Consider the following 11,674-nt stretch of genomic DNA (forward strand, 5'->3'; position numbering starts at 1 on the left):
TACAGCTTCTGACAGTGAACATCAGTGTTTTACTGTGGTATAAGAAGTGTTATTTTAACATCAGTGTAAACCTCGGGGTTCAGGTTATCCTACATTAGGGTTATTTAACAACAGAAACTGAATAATCAAATGTAAAAATAAAACACTGCTTAGTTTTCACTGTATGAATTAAATATATCCTGATTCTTATTAAAGCTACAAGAGTTATTCAGCCGAGAGCAGTGAGTGATTTTCTCTGTCTTTTGTTCATGACCACAGTTATTGCAAGTCGTTGCACAATATATAGGCTACATTTGCAATATTTCGATATTTTCTATATATTGTGCAGCCCTAAACACTCGTCAGCATTTGCTGTAGTTGCAGCACGCTTTCAGAATACTTATATATCCAACGTTATATAAAGAACAACTGGATTATAATGTAGTTTAATTTTGCGCTGAAATATAAAATCAAGCAGTTGAGATTTGCTATATATTAATTGAGTGTACTCTATGTACGTGGATAAAGTTGGATATATCCACCTTTATATAGAAAGAGTTGTGCGATGATATAAACAATCAAGCAGCCAAGATTCTGAAAGTGCATGTGAAAATATTCGTATTTAAATGACTATCATTCTGTTTCACATGCAGAGTAAGATCTGCAACAGCTCTTGCGATCAGAAATGTCATTATTGGGCCATTTGAGGAGTTTAGATGAAGGCTTTTCATTCTGATCGAGCTATTCAATGTAAAAAAAAAAAATGACAACATACTCGGACTTCCTTAAATTGCCCTTAGAAGAACGCCTAGGCATGCTTTTGAAGGTGCCTCGAACGCCCTAACATTCAACTATAATATATCAAACCCTCAAAACATCATTATAATGGGTCAACTGCTCAGAAACAGCCATTTTTGAAAGGTTTACCTTGAGGTCCCTCATCTATGCATGCAAATGTAGCGCGGGCGCGCGCAGGAGAGAGAGAGAGAGAGAGAGAGAGGGAGGATGAGGGGTTGGTGAGGGTGAGGGAAGGTAAAAGCATTTCCACATCAACGCAGTCCTTCAGAGCTTCACCTTCTTTTCTTGAGCCTTTTCGTTGTCGTCTAGGCTTTGTGCTTTTGCTTTCTCCCATCACCCGCTCTCTGTCTGTCTGTGTCTATCTGTGTGTGTGTGTGTGTGTGTGTGTCTTTATCCAGCGATGCAGCACAAAGCATCATCAGCATCATCACAGTGCATGAACACAGCTTGCATATAGATGTCAAAACGCATGTTTTCCTACCTTGCCGTTGTGTGCTGATGAATGTAACAGCCTCTCCAGCTGGGAAGAGGCTCTGTGGGTCTGTGTGAACTCAGTCAGCCTCCCACTGCAGGCTCCCGTTCGCCTGAGAAGCCCCGATGCATTCCTGCCTCCAGCTGCACGCGTGCACGGCCATCTCAGAGAGATGATGCTCGAACCCGCGCATCTGATCTCCCAGAAGCCCCTGCTACCGGTGCCGTGATGCTGCCATGGTGAAAACAAGGTATAATCCACATCTAGAGGATGCGAAAACAGCCTGGCCTGCCTCCTCTTCCCTCTCTCTCTCTCAGTCTCTCTCCCTCCTCCTGCGTGTGTGTGTGTGTGTGTGTGTGGCAGCATCACCTAGGAGACAGTTCACGCCCCCTCTGTCGCCCTGGTGAAGTGTTTCCACGTGAGCGGGTGATTTGAGACGACAGGTTGTGTGTGTGTGTGTGTGTGGCGCGCTGATAACCCGGTCAGCTCATGAATAATTCATGAGATAATGAGGGTCATGGCAGAAGAAGAAGAAGAAGTAGTTTTATTTATATATACTTTCCGTAGCTTAAGGTCGCTTTACATTGTACATTACAATACATGTAGGCTACACACCCGCACACACATTACAATCACACATAAGGACACAATAGTCACATTATCCAAAATACATGTTAGTAGGCCTATGTTTTTCGCTGAGTCTTGAATGTTGCCACAGATGAGATATTACGAAGTGTAATGGGTTGTGAATTCCATAATTAAGGAGCATTAACACTAAATGACCTTCCACCTCCTAGTAGCCAACCGGAAACGAGGGATGGACAATAAACCATAAATAAAACATTGTTTCCGTTGTAGAAATACCAGAAATTGCTTCATGTGGTAACATCTAAATGTGATTTATTAATATGACTGATACAGTCATTTTTGATGGTCAGGTAGCGGCTGTTTTTACTTTTACTTGGTTGCATGTTTTGACTTTTAAAGCCTGCCGTTAATGTTATTATAAAACTGTAATAAATTAATATAGGATTAAAAAAAGATTCTGAAAACTTCAGACACTGTTTTATTTATTTATCGACACCAGTGTAAATGTTTCTAGGTTACTTTGTTTAAAGAAACAGTTTAACATGTTGAATTTAATAAAGTAATTTGAAATCTGGAACGTTTTCTTTTACAATATTAATTCCAATAGAAACATTTTAAAAGAATTCCAATAGAACTGCTTTCTAAATAAAATAAAATAAAATAAAAATTAACGAATTTCTGCATTTTAATGCAACTTTCTTCATTACTTCTGGACTGATGGAGCCCCACAAAAATATCACAATGATTTTTAATTCAAAGACTAAAACATTCACGACATGGTTTATCAGGTTAATCATGACGTCATCAACTCATGAAACCCATTTTACCGCTGACTGCACTCGCCAATATAATCAATAGCTTTAAAGCGTTCATCTAAAACTCAGAGAAATTTAGCTCTCAATTAGTATAACGCAGATGCCACCCATCCTCATTATGAGAACAGCTTTCTATGTCATTTAATGCTCATCTATGACAGCCAGAGGAATACATAACAACTGTAAAGGTGTTGCTAAATTCCCTAATAAGCACACAGAGCTGGTCTGTAGTTAATCGTCTCTAGTGTGATTTGCTGTCCTGCTATTGTCCTTTCAAAGCTTTTGTTATGCAGGGTAATTTTAAGTCCATTCCTAAACAATGACACCCAATGAGCTTTTGTCTGATGTATTTAGCATATTAAAGGCAGGATAGGCGATTTGTTCCAGAAACATTTTTTGTTATGCTGGTTGAAAGTCTCTTCACATCCTGATAGCAGTCACTAAGTTAAGTGTTTATATGAGGAAGGCGTAGGACCATAAAATGGTCATCCAATCATTGAATTTGGTCCGAATGATAGGATGTCCTATACCTGGCTTCAGCGCATGTGTTTCCGTACCTCCGCGCACATCACGTCATCAGCGCGTCTCATGCTATGTTAGACAGACGACAGTCACTGAGCAACACAAACGAAACAGCAGCTTGACAAAGCCAACATACTGATCTACTGTTTTAGGCTAAGTCTAATTTTTCGGAGACTATAATTTAAACAGTATCTCCTAGAGTTTTCAAGCTAGAACCACCAAACTCAGGTTAGACCTTCAGACTGTTCTCTGTGTGCTGTATCCTTTCAAACTGATCCGACGTACGATTTTCATTGAACAGATGATCAAAACTACGAAAAATACCATAAACTTTTATTGAGGGGGGGTCAAGACTTTTGCACAATAAGACTTATAGAGTATTTACTAGCAAAGCTTAATGACTATCATAGGATAATGTGCTAATCATGCTACCAACATGCAAATTCATGCTAGCATCTTGCTAAATCATGTTAGCAATGTACTAATTGCATGTTAGAAACATGCCAATTCAGGTTAGTAACAGGCAAAATCATGCCAGTAACATGCTCAAACATGTTAAATCATGCTAGCCACATGTTAAGTAATGTTAACAACAATGCAAAAAACATGCTAAATAATGGTATCAGCCTGCTAAAACATGTTAATTCATGCTAACAACGTAGTAAAACAGGCTAGCAACATGTTAATTCATGCTAACAACCTGTTAAAACATGCTTATTCATGCTAGCAATGTGTTAAAACATGTTACTTCATGCTAGCAATGTCTTTTTCTCTTTCCATTTCACTAAATTTAAGGCTTACAAAACTTTCAAACTTTCATACGGCTTTTCAAACCAACATCAGTGTTTGTCCTAGCAAATTTTTCTCATCTATCTAGTTATTATTGTATTATGTACTTTGAGACATGAGGTAGTTTAACATGAGGTAGTTTCTCTCGTGACACTTCTGTTCACTCCCTGCTGTGTGCGTTCATGCGTTTTTAAAGAGGCGTGCCTTGGAGACGCTCTGAAGGGAGGGTGGGATCTTATGTTTTCAAAGCTAGCTTGCTATTGCCTACCCTGCCTTTAATAGCTGATGAATTATCCTCCGTTCACTAAAACACTGAAGGCTTCAGATCTAAGGCACGTTTTCTGCTGGAGAAAAGAGAGAGACAGAGCTTGTAATAAAACAAGAATCAACATCAGCTTGGCTTTTCAGAGATGGAGAACTGAGGGATTTGAAATGTTGTAAAGGCGACAGAGATGATGGTGTTTTATCACTCAACAGGAGAGGAAGTGTTTTATTGAACAGATAAACTGTCATATGTATTTCTCAGAGTTCACTGTAAAGCAGGATCTATTGTGAAGATCATATTCATCCGCAGAGCTGAAGCACAGCCACAACAATGTTCATCCACTAAATGCATGCAGTTTTGTTTTAAAGTCACATAGTGTACCTTAAAAAGAAAAGTTTTTTTTTTTTTTTTTAAATCCATGTTTTTTTGTTTCCACTGTAACAAGTTTAATAACAACATTAAGTAAATTAGTAAAGCAGGTCATGGCATAGTTACATTCTTCCTCAGTGTGTTCCCACAGATGGACAAGCCGCTGTATTTTAAACCACATTGAGAGAAATAAGAGCACTTGAAAGTTCTCACTAGGCAGACACTCGAACATCAGCAGCTTTTTAGAGGCTCGCTTCTGTTGACCCACATCACCCTTCAGCGCCACCTGCTGATGCATCAATGAAGTACATGTTTAGAGGTTTGTTTAAAACAGGTCAGATAATCTTAATACTGCAGTGTAACTCACCCTACAGCATTTAGAAATTCACTATTATATATGTTTCTCTTTGCATTGTCTGGATATGCACTGAAACACTGCCATTACAAATTACATTCAATCCCTTTATCGCCTTCCAAGGAAACTTTGCAGCTAGTGTTGTGTGACAGCACTATAAATAAAGTACAAATGCAGTTCCTGAAGTCAAAGTACAAGAGCAATTTGATGTTATGGAATCAGCTGCATTTATTGAAGCATCAATTACCACATCTACAAGCAATGACAATATAATAAATGCTACTCTTACAATTAGAAAAATTTTAAAAATGTGACGAAACCAGCATTTCCCTCTAGGATTTTGAGCGCTGTTGAACAGATTCTTAAACCCCTCTGATTGGCTATTGTGTTCACGCACTCAACATATGTCTCTGATTGGCTACAATGATCACCGCTTCGAAAGCATGTTGTCTTTGACGCTCTTACACAGATACACACGGGAGTGTTTGAAAGCGGCATGTATCAGCGGATATATTAGGGATCCACTGATGGACGCCTGCTTTTAAACGCTCCTGTGTGTATCTGTGTAAGCGCTCGATGAAGAGCGTCAAAGATATCATTGTTGATCACTGTAGCCAATCACAGACATATATGAGCTAGTCAACACAATGGCCAATCAGAGACATATGTTGAGTGCGTCAACACGTTGGCCAATCAGAGGTGTTAAAGAATCCGTTCAACAGCGCTCAAAATGCTAAAGGGAAATGCTGGTATCATCATATTTTTATATTTCAGTACCGAAGTCGGTACCTCTACTTGCAATAAAAAAAATAAAAAATACTGTTGCGTTACAAAAAGTATGTATATACAAAAAATAAAAAATAAAAAATTATGTACAAGAACACAGGAACAATTATACACAAACACACATATTTGTTGTGAGCAGCTCTACAGCATTTTTAGGTGTCGTCGGCGAGTTTAAAAACATCAACATCTAACACTGCTGTCTAGATAGAAAGCTTGCCGCATACTTAAACACAACCTATGGGTCTCAGTTTGTATTATAGCAGGTTTGTACTTCAGTGTGTACTGGAATCCTCAGGGCTGTTGGTGTGTAGTTTGCGAGTGTGTTTCTGCCAGTAGCGCTCGGCCCGCAGCTCCTCGAAGCAGAACTCTGTGGCTCCGCTGTAGACCAGATCTCTGCAGTACATGCTCTGTTCTCGGCTCTTCCCGTCCTCCTGAGTCTGCGTCTGCATGAGCTGCTGTCGCTCCTGCAGCATCTTCATCGGCGTCTGCTCCAGTCTGCAGGGCTTCCTCACCGACAGCACCGAGTTCACCGCAGGGTTGATCTTACACGGAGTTCTGGAGCCGGAAAAATGAGGTGAGTGCATGGAGACCATAAACATGCAAACACATGAGCGCACATCAGTTTCAGAAGAACAAGACGGATACACAGTGGTCATTTAAAGTCAACATGAAATCAAAAGGTACTATTGTACTTTATTTGCATGTGCAGGTCAGGGCTATTATCGCCATCCACAACTAAAACCATTAAAAAGCATAATGTGAAATAAGATTATTTAAGGGCAACATTTAAAATTTTCATTTAGTTTAAGGTCTGCATGAACCGGAAAGTTGTGACCCATTTTATGTCAGTATCGTGACGTATTTCCAGAGTTAAACGAGATATTGAATGTGAAAAAGAGGGCGTGGCTTGTTTTTCCCACTGGGAATTGATTGGATATAGAAAAGTGGGCGTTTCGTAAAAGTAAATACGGTCCGTTTTAATTTCATGCCGACTTGTACAAATACTAAAGAAACATTAATAAAAGCTATAAGCATCTTAAAAAAAATAAATAAAAATAAAAACGCTAGTTGCTAGTAAAAATGACTAAAAACACAGCAAAAATACTAAAAGTTTGACATTGAAATGCAAACATAAAAACATTATTAAAAAATAATAAAAGTTTATTAGTGATGCAAACTAAATAGTACATAAAATGATACCATGGCGCAAAATATGATCGTCCTCATCCTAAAATGTATAAAGCATCTATTTAGCTTATAATTTAAGATTATAAATGTCTCTAGTTTCTACTAGATTACGTTGTTTTTTTTCCTACTCATAATACTGTAAGATGCATTTATTTTAATCAAATTTGTAATTTAATCTTATTTTGTTAATCAAATTTTTATATATTTTGATCACATCTTTTATTAACTTTTTTTTTTTAAATAGATTTTTTGCACTGTCAAACCCCTGCATTACTCCATGTTATTATACAGCCTAAAAGAACAAAAAGTTATTATAAAGGAGCACAAAGGCTTGAGGGAAATCTGCCATGCGCTGAGAGTTAATCATCAAATCCTCCAATCACACTCACACAGCGGGAGGCCGGTCGTCCTCTTCCACAAACGGCTGGAAACTGGGTTTAGGAGGCGGAACCGCGACACTGAGGCCCGATCTGGACTTCAGGGGCAACTGGAATAAAAAAACAAACACGGTCAACACTGATCTATCAGATAACAGCCTCCAGACACAAAACTGACACTCTCTAGAGCCAGTCAGGTAACCGGTTAAACGGGTAACGCTCAACACGGACTCGCACCTTCACATTGGACCACTTCTCAGGTTTCTGTTCGTTCTCTTTGGCTCTGGCAGTAGGTGGCGCCGTCCAGATCTCAAACTTGGGTTCTTGCGGCACAGATTCAGGAGCTTTATTCTCATCAAATATCACAGGGCGACTGTTGTGTTTGGGGCCCAACGGCTGTTTAAACTGGAGCCCACGGGCATCTGTGTCACAGAGCACAGAGTGTGTCATTCACACCTGTATTTATACACAGCACACATTCACAACACGTTTAAAATAATGTGTGTACTCACATCCGGCAGATGCGTTCACTCTGTTGATGGGAACGACGGCCTTTTTCTTCCCTTTGGCTTTGAGCTCAGCCAGTGATGCTCGCTGAGGCTCTTCATCATCATCATCATCATCATCTCTTTGTTGAGCTGTCATGGATGACATCATCTGTCTGCACACTCGTGCCTGCAACGCTCTGGAGACCAACACATTTTATTATGAGGCGTGAGCTAAAGTTGATTGATTCATTTCCGTTGCACAGATCATTAGTTATTAACTTAGGGACCGCTAACACGACACCGTTCTAACTGAAAACAGAAAAGTTTTAATGTGTTCTGTCCGTTCATTTGCACGACAACAATGTTTGGTGGCTCGGGAACGCAAACCTTGAAACCGGTTCCAATGTGCAAGTTTAGAAAAATGTGTAATCTCAGTAGTAACCTTCAAAAAAGTGCATCTGTGAAAGTGCTGACAGCGTGCACATGCGTTCTTTACAAATTGACATCGCCGGCCTGCATAATACAGAATATTAAGTCGTTTCTACGCATCCATGTGAACTGAAATCATTTTGACAACGTTTTCTCTGTACGGAAAGGAAGGAGGCTAGTTGACACTTCATTGTCGCAGTGACGTTCGAAACACTGCAGTCAACATTTGCAGCCCTTTTTACTTCCATTATAACATGATTTCAGATTGAAACAATATAATCAACTAGAACGAATGCAGGCCAGGACTTTATTTTATCAGAGAGGAATTTATTAGATGTAGAAAAGTGCCTTTATGTTTAGAATAACATGCACTGATTTAATCCTAAGTGTTTAAATTTTTTATTCTTTTAATAATGGAATAATTGATTCAACCTTCAGACAAAAATCTAAAAGAAAATCTAAAAAAAATAAAAAAGTTGTTTTTTTTGCATCTTATTTAAATATGGCAGGTTTTTACGGTTCATATATTATGATGGATATTGTGCGAATATGGCGAGAAAAGCAGCTCAGTTTTATTCAGAGGCACAAACTGAGCAAAAATATGCAATTTGATGCAGATGCTGATATTTATATGGACAAAAAGTAAAATGAAATTCAGATGCTTGTAATGTAAATCAATGAGATCTTTATAGCAGATGCTGACATAAAATGATATAAATATCAGTCGTCACTATATCTGCCAATAATGTCTCCGTAAGATGATTAGTTTTATGATCAAATCTCTGTAGTTTTAAAACATGATATAATGCAATACAATGATTGACTCATCGTTGACCTTCCTCAAAAGCCTGATGATCATATTTAAGACTCACATTTGAACATTTTTCTAAAAAAAAATATATATTTATAGATAATCAAGTAAACTTGAGTTGCTTCAGTTCAGTAAGTGTTTATATCTTAAAAAATATTACAAACAATATAAAGGTTATTTAATAAAAATCATTAATTTCACAGCAGAAACCCTGCAAGCTGAAGGTGGATGTTTTTAAAGATTACAATAAAAGCCTTTTACTTGCTAAAAAAGAGCAAACTATCAATCAGACATCAGACCTTAGAACTTTATGCATCAAATATAATACATTAGGCTTTATAGGATTAATTTTATGTTATCCATCTCAGTTTATTTGTATCGTTTCTGTCATGTTTATTTGTATTTTATTGTAAAGCGACCTTGTATTATATAAAATAAACGTATTATTATTATTATTATTTTGAATTAATTTTAGGACAGACAGAGATGAATAGACTGGAAGTTTCCAGACCTGTGAAACGCATGTAGTTTATCTACAGGTTCTGCTCCACACTTGACACCATCCTGAAAAACTCTGTCAGCCATCTTTAAATTCCCTCTCTTCTCGTGCTCCTCGGACCAGGCGATGTAGAGAGCGGCTTGCATGGTTCCTATTCCTTGAGCTTGCATGTAGCGGAAGACGTCCATCGGGTCAGAACAACCCTCTGCCTGCAAGCAAATGGAAACAAACGAGTTAAAAACCACTATACTGATGCAATCTGAATGCTAAATGTGAGGTCTGTCACTCACAAATTCAATCCAGAGTTCAACGTAGCGAACGTCATTGTGATATTTCTTGTCGGCTGTGAAGAGCATGACCGCTCTTTCAAGAAGCACTGATAAATTACTCTCCTTTCCACCCTGTGGGAACGTCTGCTTTGTCCATTTTATGTACCTGCAGAAAAAATAAGAAACAGGGTTCGTACAGACACTGTAAAATGACATTCCAGGACTTTTAAAGCACTGCTTTTTTGGTTTTCAAGGACTACAATCTGAGATCTCACTTATCAAACAATATCTTTATTATCTTTCAACTTCTAAAAAAAGGTAAATAGATCAAAGTAAACTAATAAAACAAAATGGTACAAATAAAGTGCAGCACATGCAATGGCTGTAGTAACTTTAACCATTGAAAGGATACTATGACAATAATTTATGAATATACTCCATGAATATACGATTGAACTGAATAATGAAAGCTAACATATACTTGTATATTTATATGAGCAATATCCAGTCATAGCCATGCAAAATGGCTCTATATCACACGAGCTGCAGCGTTAATTTTGCGTGAAAAGATTGTTTCATCAAAATTAAACACTAATTTCACATATACTTTCAATAATTCAGCTTTTCATAAATATGGCTGTTTTCAAGGGTTTTCCAGGACTTACATTTTTAAAAAGTCTAATTCAAGCACCTTGTACTTGAAGAAAACATTAATAAATGCAATTTGCATATCAAAAGTCATGCATCTGCTGTCATACCTGACCCAAACATCGAGAGGGTCGTCTCCATCATACATCCGCAGCTCAGACTCAAACGCTCTAAAAAGAAAAAAGAAAGAAAGAAAGGTAACATTGCTGAATTGTTCTGGAACATGCTTTTAGTTTGATTGAAAACCCCACTCACTGTTTCTTCTGGTTGAGGGCCGTGTGGTTCCCCTCCTGCTGCTGACACAGGGCCTGCTGCAGGGCCGAGATGGTACGGCCTTGTCTCAAAGGCTGGATGTTTTCTTTACATAATTCCCATTCCACATCACACTCTGCCATGGCTGGGGATCCGATCTAGAAGTGGAAGAACAGATGGCACTTATGATACTGAGTGGTTACCATATTCATATACTATGGCATTTAAAGGGTCAGTTCACCCAAAAATATAATAAATAAAAAATACTCACCCTCATGTCATTCTAAACGTATGAGTTTCTTTCTTCTGTTGAACACAAAAGATGATGTTTTAAAGAATGTGGGTAACCAGACAGTTGATGGACCTCATTGACTTCCATAGTAGGGAAAAAAATACCATGGAAGTCAATGGGATCCGTCAACTGATTGATTACAAACACTCTTTAAAATATCTTCTTTTGTGTTCAACAGAAGAAAGAAACTCATACAGGTTTGGAACAACATGAGGGTGAGTGAATGATGGTGAACTATCTCTTTCAAAGGTTCTCTAAAGGTAAATACCATGTTCTAAAAACCAATGTATGCCCCACATATTAAAGCTCTTAAAGAAAAAGCAGTAAATAATGGAAAATACATTAAAAGTAACATAAACAGCAGGGGGGAAAAAAAACACATTTCTGTGTTTCTCTGCCGTTACCGTTTCCCCTGTTCTCTATGTTTATACTGTCTGCAAAGTAGAGAAAACAAATATAACTTACATTTACCCAGCAGAAATCTCCTTAGTATTCTTTTCTTCGTCAAAACAACCGTCGCTGTATAGTAGAGATATACAAATATGGTATTATTTCATAAATCGCTCGCTCTTGTCTGTTCGATTTGAAGAAGCAAAAGACATTTGAACAAAAACCGGAAGCGCGCCAAAGAGATCCTGATTGGACGAACCGGTCATGTGACCACGCGAGGTTCATCGACATAA

General features: G+C 38.1%; 2 protein-coding genes across 2 annotated transcripts in view; both read right to left on the reverse strand.

Annotated features, from left to right (window-relative positions):
* pak6 (p21 (RAC1) activated kinase 6) overlaps positions 1 to 1,538 on the reverse strand; it is a 41,207-nt gene extending 39,669 nt beyond the window's left edge. The window contains exon 1 of the mRNA XM_084096435.1: positions 1,259 to 1,538. The gene's annotated coding sequence lies outside the window, so the exon portion shown is untranslated. The remainder of the gene's footprint in view (positions 1 to 1,258) is intronic.
* A 3,624-nt stretch (positions 1,539 to 5,162) lies between these two features.
* Positions 5,163 to 11,617, reverse strand: bub1bb (BUB1 mitotic checkpoint serine/threonine kinase Bb). Its single transcript, XM_084097513.1, has 9 exons — positions 11,457 to 11,617; positions 10,703 to 10,857; positions 10,558 to 10,617; positions 9,821 to 9,965; positions 9,543 to 9,739; positions 7,816 to 7,988; positions 7,541 to 7,725; positions 7,316 to 7,413; positions 5,163 to 6,293 (listed from the first exon to the last, which is right to left on the reverse strand). Exons 2-9 carry the CDS (start codon positions 10,840 to 10,842, stop codon positions 6,011 to 6,013), a joined length of 1,281 nt encoding a protein of 426 aa, XP_083953639.1. The 5' UTR covers positions 10,843 to 10,857; positions 11,457 to 11,617; the 3' UTR covers positions 5,163 to 6,010.
* Positions 11,618 to 11,674: the final 57 nt, after the last annotated feature.

This window comes from Abramis brama (genome assembly GCF_963993115.1).
Source record: "Abramis brama genome assembly, chromosome: 21".
NCBI classification, from domain to species: Eukaryota; Metazoa; Chordata; class Actinopteri; order Cypriniformes; family Leuciscidae; genus Abramis; species Abramis brama.

What these genes read in the sequence shown, in the direction of transcription:
- bub1bb (XM_084097513.1), bottom strand. Translation starts at nt 10,842, where the DNA reads ATGGCAGAGTGTGATGTGGAATGGGAATTATGTAAAGAAAACATCCAG. An exon ending in TTGAACTCTGGATTGAATTT is followed by an intron (nt 9,740 to 9,820) that starts GTGAGTGACAGA and finishes ATTTGCTTGCAG; the next exon opens with GCAGAGGGTTGTTCTGACCC. An exon ending in AGAAGTGGTCCAATGTGAAG is followed by an intron (nt 7,414 to 7,540) that starts GTGCGAGTCCGT and finishes TTTTTATTCCAG; the next exon opens with TTGCCCCTGAAGTCCAGATC.